The sequence below is a fragment of the Paroedura picta genome, chromosome 11 (assembly GCF_049243985.1).
Source record: "Paroedura picta isolate Pp20150507F chromosome 11, Ppicta_v3.0, whole genome shotgun sequence".
Lineage (NCBI taxonomy): Eukaryota > Metazoa > Chordata > Lepidosauria > Squamata > Gekkonidae > Paroedura > Paroedura picta.
Window position 1 is genome coordinate 43,357,573 of NC_135379.1, and position 22,601 is coordinate 43,380,173.

The following is a 22,601-nucleotide window of genomic DNA, read 5'->3' on the forward strand; positions in this document are numbered from 1 at the left end:
GTAGATCCACTGAAGATTTGTCCCATGTCACATTCCAGGACCCAATATTTGAGGCTGAGCATAAGAGATCTTAATCAAGGCAAGCTGGACGTGGTTAAACAAGAAATGACAAGACTGAACATCGACATTTTAGGAATCAGTGAACTAAAATGGACAGGAATGGGTGAATTTAATTCAGATGACCATCAGGTATACTACTGTGGACAAGAATCTCGCAGAAGAAATGGAGTAGCCTTCATAATCAATAAGAGAGTAGGAAAAGCAGTCTTGGGATACAATCCCCAAAATGACAGAATGATCTCAGTTCGAATCCAAGGCAAACCATTCAACATCACAGTGATCCAGGTCTACGCCCCAACCACTGCTGCTGAAGAGGATGAAGTTGATCAGTTCTATGAAGCCCTACAACACCTTCTAGAAGCAACGCCCAAAAATGATGTGCTTATCATCATGGGGGATTGGAATGCTAAAGTAGGAAGCCAAAAGATAACCGGGATAACAGGCAAGTTTGGCCTTGGAGTACAAAATGAAGCAGGGCACAGGCTGGTAGAATTTTGTCAAGAGAATACAATGGTCATAGCAAACACTCTTTTCCAGCAACCCAAGAGACGACTCTACACATGGACATCACCAGACGGTCAACACAGAAATCAGATTGACTATGTGCTCTGCAGCCAAAGATGGAAAAGTTCTATCCAGTCAATAAAAACAAGACCAGGAGCTGATTGTGGTTCAGATCATGAGCTTCTTGTTGCAAAATTTAGGCTTAAATTGAAGAAAGTAGGGAAAAGCACTAGGCCACTCAGGTATGAACTAAATCATATCCCCGACGAATACACAGTGGAGGTGACAAATAGATTTAAGGAATTAGATCTGATAGACAGAGTGCCTGAAGAACTATGGATGGAGGTTCGCAACATTGTACAAGAGGTAGCAACTAAAACCATCCCAAAGAAAAAGAAATGCAAGAAATCAAAATGGCTGTCTGAGGAAGCTTTACAAATAGCTAAGGAGAGAAGGGAAGTGAAAGGCAAGGGAGAAAGAGAAAGATACACCCAACTGAATGCAGAATTCCAGAGAAAAGCTAGAAGAGATAAGAATGCCTTCTTAAATGAACAGTGCAAACAAATAGAAGAAAACAATAGAATCGGGAGGACCAGAGATCTTTTCAAGAAAATTGGAGATATGAAGAGAACGTTTCATGCAAAGATGGGTATGATAAGGGACCAAAATGGTAGGGACCTCACAGAAGCAGAAGAGATTAAACAAAGGTGGCAAAATTATACAGAAGAACTATACAAGAGCGAGCTTAACATCCCTGATGACCACAATGGGGTAGTTACTGACCTGGAGCCAGACATCCTGGAATGTGAAGTCAAATGGGCCTTAGGAAGTCTGAGTAACAATAAAGCTAGTGGTGGTGACAGCATTCCAGTTGAACTATTCAAAATCTTAAAGGACGATGCAGTAAAAGTGCTACACTCAATATGCCAGCAAATTTGGAAAACTCAACAATGGCCACAGGATTGGAAAAGGTCAGTTTACATTCCAATTCCAAAGAAGGGCAATGCCAAAGAATGTTCAAACTACCGCACCATTGCACTAATTTCTCATGCTAGCAAAGTTATGCTCAAAATCCTACAAGCTAGGCTCCAGCAATATGTGGACCGAGAACTTCCAGAAGTACAGGCAGGATTTCGAAGAGGCAGAGGAACTAGAGATCAAATTGCCAACATACGCTGGATCATGGAGAAAGCTAGGGAGTACCAGAAGAACGTCTACTTCTGCTTCATTGACTATGCTAAAGCCTTTGATTGTGTGGAACACAACAAATTGTGGCAAGTTCTTAAAGAGATGGGAATACCAGAGCATCTTTTTTGTCTCTTGAGAAATTTATATGCAGGTCAAGAAGCAACAGTGAGAACTGAACATGGAATCACTGACTGGTTCAAAATTGAGAAAGGAGTTCGGCAAGGCTGTATACTGTCGCCTTGCCTATTTAACTTGTATGCAGAGCACATCATGAGAAATGCGGGATTAGAGGAGTCACAAATTGGGATCAAGATTGCAGGGAGAAATATCAACAACCTCAGATATGCAGATGATACCACTCTAATGGCAGAAAGTGAAGAGGAACTAAAGAGCCTGTTGATGCGGGTGAAGGAGGAGAGTGCAAAAGTTGGCTTGAAACTCAACATCAAGAAAACAAAGATCATGGCATCCGGCCCTCTCAATTCCTGGCAAATAGATGGGGAAGAAATGGAGATAGTGACAGATTTTATTTTCCTGGGCTCCAAGATCACTGCAGATGGGGACTGCAGCAAAGAAATTAAAAGACGCTTGCTCCTGGGGAGGAAAGCTATGGCAAATCTAGACAGCATCCTAAAAAGCAGAGACATCACCCTGCCAACAAAAGTGCGTTTAGTCAAGGCTATGGTCTTCCCAGTTGCAATGTATGGCTGCGAAAGTTGGACCATAAGGAAGGCCGAGCGTCAAAGAATTGAGGCTTTTGAACTCTGGTGCTGGAGAAGACTCTTGCGAGTCCCTTGGACTGCAAGGCGAACAAACCGGTCAGTCCTAGAGGAGATCAGCCCTGACTGCTCTTTAGAAGGCCAGATCCTGAAGATGAAACTCAAATATTTTGGCCACCTCATGAGAAGGAAGGACTCCCTGGAGAAGAGCCTAATGCTGGGAGCGATCGAGGGCAAAAGAAGAAGGGGACGACAGAGAATGAGGTGGCTGGATGGAGTCACTGAAGCAGTAGGTGCAAACTTAAATGGACTCCAGGGAATGGTAGAGGACAGGAAGGCCTGGAGGATCATTGTCCATGGGGTCGCGGTTGGTCGGACACGACTTCGCACATAACAACAACAAATAAGAGATCTTTGAGAGCCATTGTGTTCCATTTGCTGGGGAGGTCAGAGCAGGATAAATTAGTCTTGCTACTGGAGGGTAGGGATAAATGTGTTACTTTCCAGATGTTAGTGTTTATATAGCTCCTGCCAAGTGCCCAAGGAGCTTGGCATGTGAGATGCCAGCTGGCCTTAGAATGGTCCCACCAAGCAACCAGATATTGTTATCCCCACAAAAGAACAGTGCCTTGCCTCAGGCCATGGTTCGTTGGGTGGCTGAGGCAAAATGGAAACAGTGGACTTCCCAGTTCATACTGCTGCCATTATGTCTGGATGGAGCCCTAAATGTTAACTTTTTTTTGTCAACTGGGCCTATCAAGAACCATCCTAGTGTAAAAGTTCTGTACCCAACTAGTTCAGTTGTACCTATTTGGATGAAGGACCCTGGACATTTGAACCTCAGGAGGCCTCGCTCATTCTTAAAGATTATGCATGTATATTTTTCTGAGACCCAAGTAACTGCACCAAGAGGTGACTGCCGTAGTACGGGGTCCTGGCTAGAAGCATCTAGAAGACCCAGTTTCACATGGCCACTTGGCTATGAAGATCACCAGGGGGACCCTGAGCCATTCACTCATTCTCTCTCTTCCTGACTTACCTCACGGAGTTGTTGCGAGGGTAAAATATCATTTATTTCAGAAAATTGTGGGCTGATGTGTGCTTCCCTATGCTTCTTGGAGAAAGGCAGGGCACAATTTTCTGAAATAAATAACAGTAGCAGCGAGGCCGTCTCTGTTTGGTGACTAAAGACAGCTTATTAGCAGCAGAAAAATGGACAATTCTCTGGAAAATTGCTGGCTGACAATGAAGACTGATGACAGCTGCCCTGGTCTAAAACTAATTTCATAATTAAATTTAAATTCTTAACGAGTTATGCTGAAGCACTTACAACATGAGCTGCTGTTTTAATTTGGATTGGTTTAATAGAGACTACAAAAGACCTGTTAATTTTTTTTTACAGGGGAAATCAGAAAGAAATTAGTCCAAAAAGACTTTGCTTGTTGATGTGTATGTTTTAATGATGTTGGGACAGAGATTTACCAACAGAAATGTGTGTGCTTGTTGGATAAACGTGTACATTGGGGAGAACTTTGCATTTCAATGAGTTTGAAATCACATGAGTTCAGACATTGGAGCGACAGGCATTTTTGAATATTATTATTTTTATTGTCATTATTGCATTATGCAAGATACTTAGTATTCCGAAAGTGGACCTAGGTGTGGAATTTGCTTTGTGTTTCATAAGGCATAGTTGTGCTTATTTTTTAATTATTATTATATTTAAGTTATTCAATATAATTTTCCCATATAACTTATAGGTTATGTATGTTATCCAGTGTAACTTTTAAATCTATTTTAGAACTGCTGCGTTTGTCAGATGAAAATGGTTGACGTTGCCCTTAAGTCCTTCCTTTATTCTGTAATTATCCCATGACTTTACTCCAGGGTGGCCACGTGGTTCCATGGCTTCCCCAGCCACAGTCTCCTGTGTGCCCCCTCCCCCTATCTGTAACTCTTTGGCTCACTGCAATCAACACTCCTTCTCACTCCTCATACATCTTTAATCACAGCATGGCCAGATTCTCCCGATCGGTAGGGAAAACCAGTGAGGCTCATGTGGCCTGCTATGCCTTGTTTCAAGACAACTGAGAGATAGAAAGAGCGTTAGCAGCTCAGGTCCTGGGGGAGGAGGTGGCAGGGATGGCCATGAAAGCAAAGCTTCCCTGCCAGTTGGTTTCCAGAACCCGTTGCCTCCCCTCATTGTAAAGCCAGCTTTGACTTTCCTTGAAAAAAAGAATGACTAAATGCAAAAAATCGCAGCATTGGTGAATACACCAAACCACGCAGCCTGAAACAGATTTATCCCCTTCTAAGTCAATTGAATTAAAGGGTATAACTCTGTTTAGAATGGTGCCATGAAACAGCCAAGCAGGTCCTCCAAATCCACTTTTCGCATCTCCTCTTTAATGGTTCTGCTGCAGAGTGCGTAGGCCAGTGCCGATGAATGCACACTGTTGACTTAATGCCACTTATTCCATTAAGTGTTCTTAATAGATAAAATTTTAGCAGAGGAGAGTAGAAATCAATAAAGGAATTCAAATATATTTTTCACCGTATTGGTGCCATCTGAAGCTTAAGCGTATCGGAATGGATGGCTACTTTTTAAAATCCTTGTTTGTAATTCAGGATAGAGAGTTTTCCATAACTCAAAAGCTTGTTTAGTTCTGTCTTGGTATAATTTGATTCTGTAAAAAAAGTCTTCAGGTTGAATCCAGCCTGCTTTTTTATTCATCCAGGTCTCCCTACTGTAGTCATGTAGCTTTTGCACATATTGGTTCCATGATTCTCCACAGAGCTCTCTCCAGTGGTCAAAGGGAGACTTTCTTTCATTTTATACCAGCAGGAAAGCTGGCTGGATCCAACTTGTTATCACATTAATTTTGTTTTTTCATCAAGCTTTTCAGTCCCTCCCTCCCAAGGTTTCTGAGCATTGATATTCTGAGCAGGACTTCTTGAATATTTCTTACCATGTGGACACTATATCTGTCCAGGGCTACAGATACGACATTTATTCATAGGCTGATTCAAGGTAGTTTAAAACACTGAAATAAATATACACATTCTGAAACCAGTGCACTGTTCCAAATTAGTCCTGCTTCTCAGTTATTAGAGGCAATAGATATGAGATCAGCATCAAGAATTCTTTATTGCGGGTTGGATCCAACCAGCTTTTCTATTGGTGGAAAAGGAAGGAGGCACCATTTTGACCAGCCCAAAAAGCCCATGATGCAGATTGTGGTATACAAAAGCAATGTGATTTGGGGGATGGTATAAAGGGGGAACTGGATAAGATTGAGTGAAAAAGCTGGCTAGATCCCACCCTGTGTTTTATTACCCCTAGCCTTCATGTGATGTAGTATCTTGATGTGATAGATGCTAAAGTAGTAAATACTTTCCCACTAGTATATAGATTATTCCATTTCTTGGCTTCTTATCCTTACCTTACAGAGAACCCAACCCATTTAAACACGACCATTTATTTAACATGATTTATTCCTATGGCTACAAAATGTAGTTTTGTCATAATCAGTGAGATTCAGCTGATTTAATTCCCAGAGCTTCTGTTCCATTGTGGAGCAGATCTTCCTTTTATGTTGTAGTTTTTCTTCTACTAACTTTCTGCTAAACGACTTACTGTAATAAATTTTAAAACTTTGTTTTCTGAACTTTTCCAATTGGAATATCTGTCCTTTGGTACCATCTTGTGGTTATATGTATAATAGGCACTTTTTGTGAATCTTAACTAAAAAGCCCCTTTAAGCAAAGTCTGTATCATTGGATTTATATTCATTTCCTGATTTCTCTTTTTTTTAATTTGAGAGGACCTTGATCTAGTGTAGTAGGTTACAAGCCAGTTTGGATGTCCTAAGTACATGAACCAGGTTTTGGCTTATATTTCCACTTCACCAACCTTCAGGCCACTTTCTTCTGTGGGTGGAAAAGTAGTGAAAGAAACAGTTTCATGTATGAACCGGATGCTTGTGAGAACACCCAAGTGCATGGGGTACCTAGTTTACACAGTTCTTTCTCCACGCGGTGAAGCACCAAGGCCATCTTTATGGTTGGGGGGTAAATGCATCCTTCACCAACGACAGGAAGTATTGCTTTCTGATAACATACCAAACAGTTCTCCTTGTGGTTCAATTCCACTGTCACCACGGTCTCATAATTGCCACCCAATTATTTATTTAAGCATTTTGATCTTGTCTCCCTGATGGATGCACAAAACTGTTTACAACATGGTTCTCTCCACCTCCATTTTATCTTCAAAAGGAAAAAAACAACAACTGTGAGATAGGATAGGAGGAGAAGGTGACTGGCCCAAGGTCACCTAGCAAGTTTTTAGGGCAGAGAGGGATGTCAAGCCTGTGTCTCCTACACCTATACTCTAAACACTATACCATTATGGCTTTTTCTTCATGTTTTGCCTCACAAGTTGCTTTGTAATAAACTAGAAGCTTTGCTTATCACTGATGTTTTTTTTTAGCATCACCTTGTTCTGCCTTCTCTCGTGAGGACATTTAATGGCAAATTGTTCTTTTTTGCACCTGTCCTTATCACAGTGTGATATTTGTGTGTGTCTCTTCCTCCTAGTTATTGTTATATGAAAAGACCTGGATGAGCAGATGGAAGCCTTCCGTTTTACATGAGGGAGAGGGAACTATAAGGAATGTTAAGTGGAAAGGAAACCTAATTGCTTGGGCCAATAATATGGTAGGTATTTCAGGGCTTGTCTACCTTTGCTAGTTCCCTGATGTCATTGGACAGGATTGTCTTCAAATGTTTCCATTTTCTTGGAGGCGGTCATTTTTATGGGTCATGTTCAGCCACCTCTTTCCTAATGGTCCTGATTTACTATATCTGGCCTGGCAAAAGGAGGACTATTAAAAATTGACAAAGACCCATCAATCAAGGGGAAGGTGTTTGCTTGAACTTGCTTCTGTCTCTTTCCTTGATGCCCAAGTTGGCTCATACACCTTCATCTGTGCATAAGTAAGTTGACTGGGAACAGTTAGGACATTATACCTCTCTTCCCTGCCTGCCCCCTCAAAAGTGCAGGTTTAGTTCTGAGCCGCCATTTTTCAGGAAGGATTAGTTACATATGAAGTTCGGTAGACGTTTCAGAGGTGGCATTGCCACCTTGGTCTTATTGTGGTCCAACTGCCTGTCAGTATTCCCAAACCTCAGCTGTGTACTAGAATCCAAGCTTTGCTATTTATTTAGAAAATGAGCATGCTGCCTTTGGTCACAGCATGCCTCAGGTCTGCTGGAAGGGGTCTAGGAAGAGGATCCACTGTGGTGAGATCAGGCTAAAGAAGGGGTCAGAAGCATCATCTTCAGATCAGCTCTCTGTCCCGAGCAAAGCTTACTACCACATTTGATTTCTTGTGAGACTTATAATACAGTATCCTTTCTGTCCGTGAAAGGTGAGGCCTGGGGTGAACCTTACAGATAGTGCTATGTGGGGGTAGGTGTGCTGCCATGTAGCTGTTGTTATTTTTATTTTTTAACCCCAGGGCTTGGTACAAACTAATTTTTCCACTCGCACAAGGCACTTTGGCCTAGGAAACAGAATGTTCCTGTCTCTCCCCTTCTGTAGCCTCACTGTTGTCCCCCAAATGCTGGTTATGAAGGGCAGGGGACCCTCAGTTCCAGCATGAGAGGCCAGTTGATGAAAATGCTGTAAACTACCCTGCCCTTTCCACCGGTGGAAGATTTAATCTGGATCTCGCTCTGTGTGCCAGGAAAAGAGAAGGCCTCACAGAAGTCCACAGACTGATTAGGGAGCTTCCAGGATTTGCCTGCTTTACCTCAGCTTGGTGGAGCATCTTGTCAGCTGCTTTTGGGTTCAGCTCTTGCAGGTTCCCTTTAAAAAAATCCCCCAAAACCCAACCCTGACTAGTTTCTACATATTGCCTTCAGGCTTTGGTCAGTTTGATCTGTTCTTTTCCAGTGAAGGAAGTACACAGCCTCCAAATAAGTGAAGGAAGAGTGTGAGAAACCACTCCACAGAACTGGAATTTGATGTACTGTTCTTTGTTTACATTCCATGTGAACCACCCTGAGCCTTAGGGAAGGGTGGTATATAAATGCAATAAATAAACAAACTAACTAACTAATATAATAAATAAAACTGGCAATCTAAAAGGCGAAGAAACCAATTAGCCTGTTGATACCAATGTTGAGTAGAGAAATCTAGGCTTAAATGGACAATGTTGGCATAAAATTGCATCTGTACCAGGCAGGCATCAGAGTGGATTGTACCATCTGTTTGCTGGATCTCAACCATTGATAAATATTCTGAGTAACTCTCCAGGGAGACTGCTCTTCACCTGTCACATTCCCAGAAGATGGTTGAAAACAACATGCTTTAATTGTGTCACTCTGAAGAGAAGGGGGGGGGAGCAAAAATTCCCCAAGAACAATATTTGTAGCTACATTTCCATAGTAGAACCACTAATGGTTATGGAGAAAGTTAGCTAGGAGTTTGGTGAGACACTAATAACTGGAAGGTTTATGAGATTCCATAAGTTATTTCTCCTCACTTTTAAACAGAAGAACAGGTGGGGGAATAATCCTTTACTCTTAAAAACAAACAGAAAAAGCTACAGAGTTACAGCAGAATTGGCTCCTGAACATCTGGCGTCTGTGTATCTGGTAGCATACAGTGCCTGCAGAATTCATTGCCAGTGCCCGATTTATGCATGTACTTTCAAAGCCAAAATGGTTGCTTGCTGCAGAAGGGACATACCAGCTACTCATGTTCTACGCAGCAGGCTCCCTTCTGTGCTCCTTCCATGTCAATGTATCCCCTTCCCCCAGCATAGCCACATATAGCCGGTATTTTTAGATTGTGGGCTGCAAATGAGTTGCCCTATTGACTTCCTTACTATGCATTAAACTTCTAGGGTGTGAAGATCCTCGACGTAATCACGAAGCAAAGAATCACCAACGTGCCCCGAGACAATATAAGCCTCCGTCCTGATATGTATCCTTGCAGCCTTTGCTGGAAAGATAATTTAACACTGATTATTGGCTGGGGAAATTCAGTAAAGGTACAATTACCTGTCTTTGTAATAAATGCTTGCTGCTATCACAGACAAACAGAGGATTATTTCTGAAAAGCAAAGGCGATAGGGGGAAGGAGAGGAGGGGGAGGAAAGAAGGGAATTTGATTTGACTACTGTGCGGAGAACTCCTGCTGCCATAGAAATGTCATTGGGCTGACCTTCATAAGAAGGAATAATGACAAATGCCCAGTGGTCAGACAGATTTCTCCGGGAGCGTGCAGTAGTGGCAAGGCTGCGGGATGATACTCCTTTCTTTGTCTTCCCACGATGCGCTTGGAGAGCTGTTGAAACAGACTTGTGGAATTCATTAACTCTGCTTAGGCTAGGTGAGGAAGCAATCATTTCGGCCAATGGATTCAGCCAGATCTTAGCGACCACAGAAAACAATTAGCCAGGAGCCAGCTGCTATTTATCCAATAGCAGCTTTCAGTAAGGCAGTGGTGGATAGAAAGTCGCAACTGCCAATGGAAGGCAGAACAGAGGCTAAAAGAAGTTAATTTTTTTTAAGCTTTCTGGGAAAAAACTGCTTTTGTGTAATAAAATTCCGCAAGCATCTTGTGCTGTCATGTGTTCTTTACGTCTGCAAAGAGTTTTTTATGACCATGTAATTTTTTCCATTGCCATTGTTTTATTTCTAACGTTGATGTTGATCTGCAATTTTAAAAAACAGTAAAAATGGGGGTGGGGAGAGGGCCACGTGATTGTAGCAAAACACACTGTGTTGTAGAACCTTAAAGGCTAGAGGGCTGATGGCCACTTTGTTTTCCTAAGACAATGGGTCTGATGAGGCAGGCTGCATAATTTTGCTGCCTCGAGTCTGGGAGTCTTTAAGGTGACACAGGTCTCCTGGCTGTTTTGGCTATGGCTACCCTTCCAGGATCTATATGGACCAAAGTCACAACATCAATACTGTATTTACAAGTTACAGTATGTTGTGTCAAACGGCCGTTCCTTAAAATGCCACGCTAACTCCAATGGTAATCATCAATGTGTATCCTGCTTATGAATGTTTGCCTCCAGGCAGAGCAGAGCTCTTGATGTTTCCCAGGACTAATGATAGCGATTAATTAATACCGTGATTTCGCTTTGTAGATCTGCTACGTAAAAGAACGACACGCCAGCGAGATGCGAGATCTACCCAGTCGTTACGTGGAAATAGGTAGGAGGCCAGCATGTTTTGCTGTGAAGTGTCCGGGAAGCTCTTTGGGGCTCAGTGTTAAAGTTATGTAACCCTTTGGCTATTTTTCTATTATGGAATCTTAAATCTCTTCCTTGTTTCCAGCAGTGTAATGGGATGCATGCAGTCCAGTCCAGTAATACACATTTCTTTAGGCCATGTTTTTTCTTTGCCCAAAATTGGCTCCCTGAAAGGTATATTGGCATCAAAGGGCCATATCTGTGAAGTGTCCTTTGAAAGGAGGGTGGTCTTAAATGAATTGCTTCATAGTCCTCTGAGCCTCTTGTGGTGCAGAGTGGTAAGTGGCAGAAATGCTGTCTGAAGCTGTCTGTCCATGAGGTTGGGAGTTTGATCCCAGCAGCCGGCTCAAGGTTGACTCAGCCTTCCATCCTTCCGAGGTCGGTAAAATGAGTACCCAACTTGCTGCTGGGCGGTAAAATGGTAATGACTGGGGAAGGCACTGGCAAGGCCACACTGTAGTGAGTCTGCAATGAAAACGCTGGAGGGCGTCACCCCAAGGGTCAGACATGACTCGGTGCTTGCACAGGAAATACCTTTACCTTTTACTCTGAGCTGGAGGTAAGCCCTGTGAGTAGGAGGCAGTACTGAAATGGAAGGTATCTGGGGAGGGGCTGTGGCTTACTGGCAGAGCATCTGCTTGGCCTGCAGAAGGTCCCAGGTTCAATCCCTGGCATCTCCATGTTAAAAGGATAAGACAGGAGGTGATGTGAAAGACCTCCACTTGAAACCCTGGTGAGCTGACTTTGAGGGACCAAGTTTTGATTCAGTATGAAAGCTGTTTTAAAAAAAAAAACCCTCGCATTTCAGTATCCAAAGGAATTCCTAAGTGGCTTACGAATATCTTTCTCTTCCCTCAACAGCCACCATGTGTGGTAGGTGGGGCTGAAAGAACTCTAAAAGCACTGCTGTCTGAGAATAGCCCTAATAGAACTGCGACTAGCCCAAGGTCACCCTGCTGGCTGCATGTGGAGGAGTGGGGAATCAACCCCAGTTTAGAGTCTGCCATTCTTTAACCACCACACCATTCAAGCAGCTTCATCTGAATTATTTCCTGGCATGACCCCAGGGCCGGATTTACATGAAAGGAGGCCCTAGGCTATTCCACTTATGTGGCCCTTTCACCTCCCATTTTTAAGTTTGTAAATTACATGAGCGATAATAAAATACATCATTACTGTGATATATATATCAATATGTTAAATGAAACATGTTGTGATTGGTACTAACCTTTATAAAAAAATGTGGAACATAGGCCCCTCTTGATCTTGAGGCCCTAGGCTGAAGCCTAGTTAGCCTATAGGAAAATCCGGCCCTGCATGACCCACGTTCAGGCATAAAGATGGTAGTCTGCCTCTGTATGTCAGACAGCCAGTTTAGGGACATCGGCTAGAATGGAGAGTTAACAGTGGTTATGATCTCTCAGGGGACTGCTCTCTCTGACACATTATAGATTCCCACCACAGTGCCAGCTTCTGTCAGAAAATGGTTGTTTGCATGTGTGTTGTGAAGTGGATTCAAGTACAGGCTTCTGTAGCCACAGGTAGATGACAGATGCTTTTTGGCCGTGTTCTCCCCCCCCCCCCCCCCCAGTTCCAATGGAGCAGCAGAGCGGGGAAGGAAAGAAGAGCTATGCTGTCATAAATCTGCCCAGGCACATATTGTAAGGGTGGAGTATTTGTAGAGACAGATTCTTTATCTTTCCTCCCCCAGCCTACAGTCCTTCCCTACATATTTAAGGATCAGTGCTTTATCTCACTTTAGCTGCTAACAATCTGTTTGAGGTTTTCCCATTCTGGTTTCAGGTCACAGCACTGTGGTTTGGCTGAACACCGTGAATGTTGCGGGTTTTTTTTTTTTTTAAAGGCGGGCTGGATGGAGCTGGAAGAGGCTGTCATTTTTCCACATCTTAATAACGATTGCCATTCATGTGGATAATATTCCACAGCCCCTTGCTTGGAAATCTTGTGCAGGACGCAATGCTCAGATTATGATGTCCTTTAAGGAAGCCTACACCTCCCACCTCCGGACTCCCCTCCATTTCAGCCCCCCCCCCTCCCATGCACTTCTGCTCATAAGCCACACCCCCAACTCTGTTTCTGTAGAGTGCTGTGAAAATTATTCATACTGCCCACTATGGAAAAGGGTAGGAAGATATCGCTAGAGTACCAGTAGCTGGACAAACAAGCATCTTCAGCATTACAAATTTTTGCCTCATCCAGCAGGCTTTCTCAAACAGGGTTTTGTGAAACCCTGGGGTTTCTTGACAGCCCTGAAAGGGTTTTCTAAAAAAAATGAGTGGAAGTTAATTAATTTTTAATATATTTTTAAAATGTGTTAAACTTTTATCGTGATATGACCATATTTGGTCATGTTGACCACCCACCCTTCCCCAAATGACTAACGATGGGCCTGGAAGGGGTGGGAAGGGGAGGAGCCCCAGGTGGGCGTGTCCACAACTCTGCTTCCAAACTTTATTCTGCAAAATTGTGCTACTTCTAGATTTTCGTGAAGCCTGAAGAGTGTTTCAGGGGTTTCTCTATGGTAAAAAAATCTGAGAAAGACTGTCTAAGACCAACAAAGCTTCACTCAGACTACTTCATCAGATACACTTTGTCAGTATGCATGCACACTAAAGTTCGTATAGCTTGAATAAAACCTTGTTGGTCTTAAAGGTGCTGCTAGACTCAAACTTTGTTTTGTTGCTTCAGACCAATATGGCTATCTACCTGAATCTACCTTCAGCATTTCTTATAATTCTCCGGGGTTTGGGGAACACAGAAGATCTGCCCCTTTCTGGGAGTTTCCCACTGGAACTTTCCATTGCTAACATCACCCCTGGGGACATGAACAGACTGGCAGCAGCTCTCCAGAGATGCTGGGGACTGAACTTGGGAAGTTCTGCTTTGACCACTGAGTCACAGCTCAATCAGGGAGGGGCTGTGACTCAGCGACAGATCATCTGCTTGGTTTGCAGAAGGTTCGATCCTTGTATCTCCATCAGGTCAAAGATGATCTCTGTCTGACAACCTGGAGAGCTGCAGCTAGTCCACGTATAAAATCCTGACTTAGGAGCACAGTCACAACTTAAAGGCATGACTCTCGCAGAGTAAGGTATACTAATGTTAATTCTCAGAGCTTACTCTCAAGAACGTGTCCTTAGTACTATAGCCTTATGGGTTGCTTTACTCTATGGTCCTGCATGGCCATTGCGTTTCCAAATGCACAATAAGCCCAGTCTTGAGACCCTCATATAATTGGCTGTGAATCTTTTCAGTGAACTATAAACTGGGGAGGGGGGGGGGATCATGCTTGTATTTCTTTTCCATTCCAAAAAATATACCTAGGAAACAGCAACAATGTTTTCTATGCATGTCCTGAAGGCCTGCGCAAGAAAATTGGGAGCTGGGGATGTTGGATGAGTTACTCCACCAATTATTGTCGTGTTTGGCAGATTAGACTAAATTCTCTTGATTGTGTGAGTTTGCTGCCGAAGGAGAATTGTCCCCTCAATTCCAGGTGTCTGGATAGATGGTTCCTATCGGATTTCTGGCTATCTAGTCTTCGTAGGGTGTCTCTCTTTTATTTAAGGGCTCTGCTCATGACAGAGAGAGACAGATGTCCTCGGTCTACTCGGTTACCTCCCACAGAATCTGACAGTCTGCCACAATAGCTAATAATTTGCACTTAAAGTTAACTGTTGCACTTGAATTGTTGTGGCCTGACGCAGCACAAGTCCTTATGGCGCACTAACAGTATATTCCATTTTGGTGTATAAGTGTATTTTATGTCGGCTCCCTGCTTGGCGAGGGAAAAACACCCGCGCACTGGCCTTTTAAGTTTTATTACCTCTGGAGCGCCGTATTGTAAAGCATCGCTTCCCCCCTGTCTTGTTCTGTGGTGATGCTGTCGTAGTCTTCCTAGAACAATAAGCGAGTGAATGGCCCTGTTAGTCCTTTCTAAATCTAGCTGCAGCATCAGGGAAAGAAAACAGAACCCTTAAACAGGCTGGTGTTGAGGCTAATGTTTAAATAGGCTTTCAGGGACAACTGAGGAATCTTGCTGGGTTTGCCTTAAGAAAATAGAGGCATGTCATCTGATCGGGTTCGACCTGTGAAAGTTGCCCCTGGGTAGACAACTCGCTTGTTGAGTCTTTCCCTTTTGTTCTCTCCCCCCCCTCCCCAGCACCACTTGTCTTGCTTGCGTTCTAGATATGTAAAATGCCTCTGCTTGGGCATCTGTTGTTCCAGTGACTATTCTCTCAGAGTTTTCTCAGCCTCACCTACCTCACAGGGTGTCTGTTGTGGGGAGAGGAAGGGAAGGCAGTTGCAAGCCGCTTTTGGACTCCTTTGGATAGTAAAAAGTAAAGGGTAAAGGTATCCCCTGTGCAAGCACTGAGTCATGTCTGACCCTTGGGGTGACGCCCTCCAGCGTTTTCATGGCAGACTCAATACGGGGTGGTTTGCCAGTGCCTTCCCCAGTCATTACCGTTTACCCCACAGCAAGCTGTATACTCATTTTACCGACCTCGGAAGGATGGAAGGCTGAGTCAACCTTGAGCCGGCTGCTGGGATTGAACTCCCAGCCTCATGGACAGAGCTTCAGACAGCATGTTGGCTGCTATGCCACCCTGCACCACAAGTGAAGAACAAAAAAGCTCTTCTCTCTTCTTCAGAAGATATTTGCTAGATCAGCAGTTGAAGTTGGCTCACTGCAATTGGCTAGAAGGGACTTGTGTTTCAGAGGCAGTTGAGAGAGTTGGGGCTGAGAGAGTTCTGAGAGAACTGCGATTGGCCAACGTCACCCAGCGGGCCTCACATGGAGGAGCAGGGAATCAAATCTGGTTCTCCAGACTAGAGTCTGCCGCTCTTAACTGCTAGTCCACACTGGCTTTCCGAAGGTGCTTAGCAGAAGTGCTTACCTTCTCTAACACAGGCTCCGACTTTTAGGATGAGGTTTCCCTCCCACATCTCTCCAGCCCCTCCAGAGCCTGCCTGCTTCTGCAGCACTCACGGCCTCTGCCCTTGGTGCTTCCACCTGAGCCAGGCCTATGGTTTTCGAGGGGCTGTTGTGAGAGTGCTGGCGACAGAGGAAATGAAATGCATCATGGCAGCTGCCTCCTTGATGACTGGAGGCACGGGGGGGGGGGGGGGGTGCGTGTGGCATCACAGGCATCCGAACCCCAGAAGTTACCTCCTCAAAGTAAAGTGGTTCTTGTTTTCAGACAGCAAGAAGAGCAATGCTAGATTGTCATGCAGGGAAGTGGTTTGGAAGAATAGGACATAAGGGCTTGCCAGTCCTTAGAAGTGCCTGATGGGTTTTCCTTGATGGGGATAAAAGCTATACAGGGGAGGGGTGATAATTACCAGGAAAGCAACTCTGTGGAAGGAGAGGAATTTAAAAGTCCTCCTCTTTCATGAAATCACTGTCCATTAAGAAGGAGAGAAAGAGCAGCTCTTTTTTTTTGTCCCTTGCTTTTTACTACTCGAAGGAGTCTCAAAGAGGCTTATAGTTGCCTTTCGTTCCTCTCCCCACAACTGACACCCTGTGAGGTGGGAGGGGCTGAGAGAGCTCTGAGAGGACTGGGACTAGCCCAAGGGCACCCAGTAGGTCTCATGTGTCTCAGAGCAACTTACAATCGCCTTCCCTTCCTCTCCTCATGACAGACACCCTGGGAGGTGGGTGGAGCTGAGGGAGCTCTGAGGGAACTGTGACCGGCCCACGGTCAGCCAGCTGGCTGCATGTAGAGGAGTAGGAAACCAAACCTGGCTGCTGCTCTTAACCACTAAACCATGCTGGCTCTCAAGAGTCACAAAGGAATACCAGTGTGCAGTCCTTCCTTTAACGTGCTCCGTGCATGATGCATTTAATGGCCTGATATGTGAATGTTGTCTTTTGAGGGTAACTCATTTACTGTGTTAAAGTGAACGCCTGCTTCTTCTTCTTGTTCTTGACAGTTTCCCAATTCAACACCGAATTTCACATCAGTGGGGTCGCACCTCTCTGTGACCAGCTTGTTGTGCTTTCCTATGTAAAGGAGGTTTTGGAGAAAACAGTAAGTGGCTCTCATATATATACGTGTAGCCAAATGCCAACATTTAAAAGCCATTAAAACACCACTTGGTTTATTTGTAAATGTTTCATGTGCCTTTGGGCAGCATCCATCCTCATACTTGCTTGAGAATTAGTCCAAAATGATCCCAGGTTGGTCCCGATCTTGAGGAATAGGTATGCCAGTCCCCAGGTGGGACCTAGGGATGCCCTGGAATAATACCTCATCTCCAGGCAACAGAGATCAGTTCCCCTGGAGAAAATGGCTACTTCGGAGGGTGGCCCCATAGCATTATACTCCTCCGAGGCCCCTCCCCACCACAAATCCCACCCACCCCTGGCCCCACCCCCAAAGTGTCCAGGTATTTCCCAACCCAGAGCTCACTCTCTTATTGAGGAAGTACCCCGGAGATTGTTGTTGTGCTGCTCATTTGACATAACAATCTCAGCCCCTTTGCAGGGATCCATCTGTGCTCTGGATGGAACCCCAACAGCAACACCTTGTTGCTATATTTTATTCCGTCATGTGATGTGGCTGGAGCCAATGAGGAAGTTTGGCTGAGGCAGTGAAAACTAGAGGAATTTTCTAGAAGGGAATCCATGGGGCTGCTTGTTGGCCTGGATGCCTAGACCAGCTGTGCTGTTGGTAGACTACTGTTTTCTAGTAGTCAAGCAAGGAAGGCCTAATATAGCCACATACATCTGGATATTTATACCCCGCTTTTATCTCCAGCGGAGACCCAAAACAGCTTACATCATCATTCCCTGGTTCTCCCTTGTATCCTCCCAACCAGACTGTGAGGTAGGTTAGAAGAAGAAGAGTTGGTTCTTATATGCCACTTTTCTCTACCTGAAGGAGTCTCAAAGCGGCTTATGTTCACCTTCCCTTTCCTTTTCCCACAACAGACACCCTGTGAGGGAGGTGAGGCTGAGAGAGCCCTGATCTTACTGCTCAATCAGAATAGCTTTATCAGTGCTGTGGCAAGCCCAAAGTCACCCAGCTGGCTCCATGTAGGGGAGTGCAGAATTGAACTGGGCTCGCCAGATTCAAAGTCCGCACTCCTAACCACTACACCAAACTGGCTCTCTTAGGTTAAGAGTGGGGGGGGGGGTTGAGTCTCAATCTCCCAGATCTCGTAATTGCTACACTACCCTGGCTTTGCTTTTTTAGCTTCCACAGTGCAAACTCTTCACTCTGTGGCTTGAACCTTTGTAAGCAACAGCAAGTAGCACATTGCCTGGGAGTTATTTGATTCCTTTTCGTTAATCCATTGGCATGATGGAGAGGAGGGATGAAACCCAGATTGAGGGGCTGGCGCATGGACAATTACCTATCGGTCCTGGAAATCACAAAGGCCACCATAAGCGATGTGGTGAGAGCCACTGCTGGGTTCTCTTGCCGCAGTGATACCTGCTCAACTAAGAGAATATATTGCACCACCAGCTCTTCACCCAAATGAATCTCTTGTGTCTTCATGACACATTCGTTCTGCAACACAAAATGAAAGGAGGGGAGAAGGAAGAAGAAGAAGAAGGGGGGGGAGCCCTTGAAGTTGCAGCATTCAGAGTGGCAGATGCTCTTGATCATCTCCTTGATAGCCAACCAGCATTAGACAGTCCATTGCTATAGTAACCTTGAGCGACTGGGTGCACACTGTTGCTAGGCGATGAAAGGCCATTGGCTCAAGGTAAGGCTAAAACCTATTGAAATCAATAGGGTCAGCTTTCTAGCCCTCTTGCAGGACAGCCAGATTATTATTTTTTATTATTTTTAAGAACGGAACAAAGGTGTTTGTGCAAGCTTCTCCCGAGAGAACTAATATCACAGTTCCTCTCTGTGAGCGAGTCTGAGAAAAGATATCAAGCTGATCTGGCTAGAGAGGGGGCGAGCTGATAAGTGGGAGGGGGCAATAGCGGGAAGTAATTAATAAATAGGATCAAGGCGATGAACGTTTGGTCCGTGTCCTCTCTGAAATGCATGATTTGCACGTACTTTTCTTTAACAGTACATGGCACGCTCCAGAGAGTTAGGGAGAACTTAACGAGAGCTATTCAAGCCCCTAAATGCATGAAGTATATCTAAAACATGTGATAAAAATCCCCCAGCTATGTAGCTGAAACTAAATGGCATTTGTGATCATATATGAATTCTCGTGGAAACGTGACGATAGGCAGGAAGTATCTGGTGCTGGTGACCCCCCTCAGTGATGTCTCAAAGCTCTTCAGATGTTGTGTTTTTGAGATGCAGGCTCCAGTCATGGAGATGATGGAGAAAAGTGTGCCGGCATCACCCGCCACTCCCGGTCACATGTCAGTAAACTCGAATTTTGTTGTATAACCTGTTTTCTGCTTTTAATAAGAGACCTTTACTTTAAAAGAAAACGATGGGTACCTGGCATTCCAAACTATTAATTTTGGATTTTAGACTGGTAGATAATTGTTTTCTGGTTGATATTTCCCCCCTGTTCCTATTGCAATAGCTTTACAAATCCATTGGAAAAGTTTGGGGATCTTTTGTAACCAGTGTTGCTTGAGATTTTGCATTCTGTCTGCTGAAACCCAGAAGTGTACAGGCAGCACTAGAAACTGCTCCAATAAAATATATTCCTTTATTGCCTTTGTGGTCGCCGTCGGCCTTTATATCAAACAGTCAGTTTTGGAGGCAGAAAAGAGTGCAAGTAAGCATAAGCAGCTGGATGTGTCCAGTTGCTGAACAGCCTGACCCCTGTGGAGGGGGGGGGGGTCATACCTAAGAATGCACAGCTGAGGATATGCCCCTGCACAGAAACTAAGGCAGAAGCCAAGGACTTGGAGAGTTGAGCACACTCCCCCAGCACCTGCTGCTCTGGCAGAGATTAAAACCCTCTAATGTCAAACTTTTAGAGGACTTGATGGTATTACACTTCCTGAGTGGGGGCCGTGATCCTGCCCAGAGCTAGGGTTGCCAGGCCCCCATTGGAGATGGAGGCTGCCCCACTCTCAGGTGCCAGAAGAAGAAGAGTTGGTTCTTATATGCCACTTTTCTCTACCCGACGAGTCTCAAAGCCTGCTGCCACTGAAACTGCATTGGGAGAAAAATAAGGCCTCACCTAGTTACAGGAAGGTCTTACCATAGAGTTCCTGGTGATTCCTAGCTACCCAGAAGGGATTGCTTATCCCAGTGGTTCCCAGCCTTCTTGTATGGTGGCTCAGAAGTTACTTGGTAAGGTGGCCCACTTAATAAAAAGGATTCACAAATCCATTAAACGGGGAAAAACTGAGACCCACCTTTGTGTCTGGAGCCACAGGCTGGGAAATGCAGGCTGCCAAACAGTGACACCCTGCATCTCTGCCAAAGCTACTTTCACTCACCCTGCCAGTTCTCTGACTGTTTTTGTATTTCCAGTTTCAAAATTTCAGTGGGCCTAAGGACGTAACATTCCAAAGGCTGCAGAGAGTTCCAGCCACAAAACAACAACAACAACAAAACATTTATGCTCTCTTGTTGGTCATCAGGTTCAGGGTATGCCAAAGGAAGGCAATAGGTCCTTCCCATGATAATCATCAAGCCTCTTATAATAATAGAGCAACTTGTGTATTCCTGTTGTCTTTTCTGGTGGTTGTCACTAGGAAGCCCATCTCACTGTTTGCAAAGCTCATATTGGGGATTGGCATTTGCACATTTCAGCTGCTTTCTCCTAAGCCAGGAAACAGGGATAGGGATTTTTAAATCTCCTTCCTCCCTGCCCCAAGTAAACACCAATAGGTTCATCAGAAGCACTGCTCGCATATTACAGTGAACATTTACAAATCTTTCTTGTGTGTGCACGCACCTGCTTGTAAGAAAGAGCCAGTGCATGTTCACTTTGCAGTTGGAACTAGAGACTTGGGTAAATATGGGGTTCATACCTCTTGCTCAACTTCCTGCCTTGTATCATGTGCACATGGATGTGTACATGCATTCTTTGTAACTTGTGGACAGGGCTGGAGTTCTTCCTCTGAGGAAAGGCTGAGGGACTTGGGAATGTTCAGCCTGGAGAAGAGGAGGTTGAGAGCGGACATGATTGCTCTCTTTAAGTATCTGAAAGGCTGTCACTTGGAGGAGGGCAGGGAGCGGTTCCTGTTGGCAGCAGAGGATAGGACCTGCAGTAATGGTTTTAAACAAAGTGTAGAACAGTACCAGCTAGGTATCAAGGGAAAAAAATCACAGTCAGAATAGCTGAACGGCGGAATCGGCTGCCTAAGGAGGTGGTGAGCTCTTCCCCACTGGCAGTCTTTAAGCAAGGACTAGACAGATACTTACCCTGGATGCCTTAGGCTGATCCAGCATTGAGCAGCGGTTTGGACTACATGGCCTGCATGGCCCCTTCCAACTCTGAGTCTTCTCCATTCCATTGAAGCCTGTTGTGAGTGAGCCAGGATGCAGTGAACCACTTTGGTTCATAAGGGCAGAACTCTGCTAAAGCACCATGCATTGCTGTGGAAATTGGGAAGGGGGAAATTGAACCGTTTTTTTGTCCAAGTCTCTGCTCATGCTGGGATAAGGCGGTAAGAAAAAACAGTGTTGCTTGCTCTTCAGCCCTAGTTCAGTTCAAATGGTTGCCGAGCAGCTGAGCAGAAGTGCAGCAACTGTGATTCATTGACTGGTTTTATTTCTAGTCTTTCTTTCTCGTTGCAACTCAAGGAGGGTAAAAAAAATATTTTAAAAAATGCAGTGGAAGCAATATTATTCACACAACAGACAATGCAATAGAACTGGATGACAACATTAGAAAACATAGCAATAAAGACAGGCTTTTACATACAATAAACAATGCAATAAAAACCTGCATAGGTCCCCCCCAAAAAAACCCCATTAAAACTGACAGCCCTGTTCACTCCATTAAAATGCCTGCCAAAAAATTTCATTTTGCTGCAATCCTTCTGTCTGTATAAAATGATAAATTGTCCTTTCTGCAGCAACAGGTACATGGACGACACTAATCAGTTTAGCAATTATCAGTTATATAGTTTTATACATCCTTTCTTGCCGACTTACCCTGTCATGAGCTGAGACATGGATAGTTTCCCCCTTCCCAAGCTATATAGTTGTATAGATCATTAGAATCAGCTTAGGGCTGATCCTGCGTTGAGCAGGGGGTTGGGCTAGATGGCCTGTATGGCCCCTTCCAACTCTATGATTCTATGAATATAACTTCCTAGATCTTGTGTGTAGAGAGTATCATGGAGAAAATCCATAGCCTGATAGCAAATCTCATGCTTCGTATGCAAACCAAGAGCCTATTTTCAATCCCTGACATCTCCATTAAGAACTGGAGGTAGCAGAACCTTGAAAGGTGTCTGCTTGAGACTCTGGAGCATGCTTTCTCAGGCAGGGCTTCATGAAACCCTGGGGTTTCTTGACAGTCCCAGAAGGCTTTCCCAGATTTGTTAAACGTTTAATTTGTTAAACATTCATTGAGTGATATGACCATATATGGTCATGTTGACCCAACCATCCCTCCCCAAATGGCCAATGATGGGCCTGGAGGGGGTGGAAAGGGGAGGAGTCCCAAGTGGGTGTGTCCACAGCTCTGCTTCCCAACCATATTCTGCACGATTGTGCCACTTCTGGGGTTTCCCGAAGCATGGAGGGGTTTCTCTATGGTAAAAAAAGTTGAGAAAGGCTGCTCTGAAGGGATGTTTCTGGAGCAGAGGCTTTCAATACCACTCTATCCATTATATTTCTTACCCGCCACTCTCAGCACGTCCAGCTCGTGGCAAGTTACAGCATAAAAACCCCATCTCCAGTGGGGCTTACCCATGGGAAAGTGGAATTCATCACTAAAACTG

General features: G+C 44.6%; 1 protein-coding gene across 2 annotated transcripts in view; it reads left to right on the top strand.

Annotated features, from left to right (window-relative positions):
• VPS41 (VPS41 subunit of HOPS complex) overlaps nucleotides 1-22,601 on the top strand; it is a 117,834-nt gene that overhangs the window by 60,179 nt on the left and 35,054 nt on the right. For both annotated transcript variants that reach the window (XM_077303547.1, XM_077303548.1), the window contains exons 8-11: nucleotides 7,068-7,187; nucleotides 9,383-9,529; nucleotides 10,637-10,703; nucleotides 16,697-16,794. In XM_077303547.1, the coding sequence (XP_077159662.1) occupies nucleotides 7,068-7,187; nucleotides 9,383-9,529; nucleotides 10,637-10,703; nucleotides 16,697-16,794 (432 nt within the window). The remainder of the gene's footprint in view (nucleotides 1-7,067; nucleotides 7,188-9,382; nucleotides 9,530-10,636; nucleotides 10,704-16,696; nucleotides 16,795-22,601) is intronic.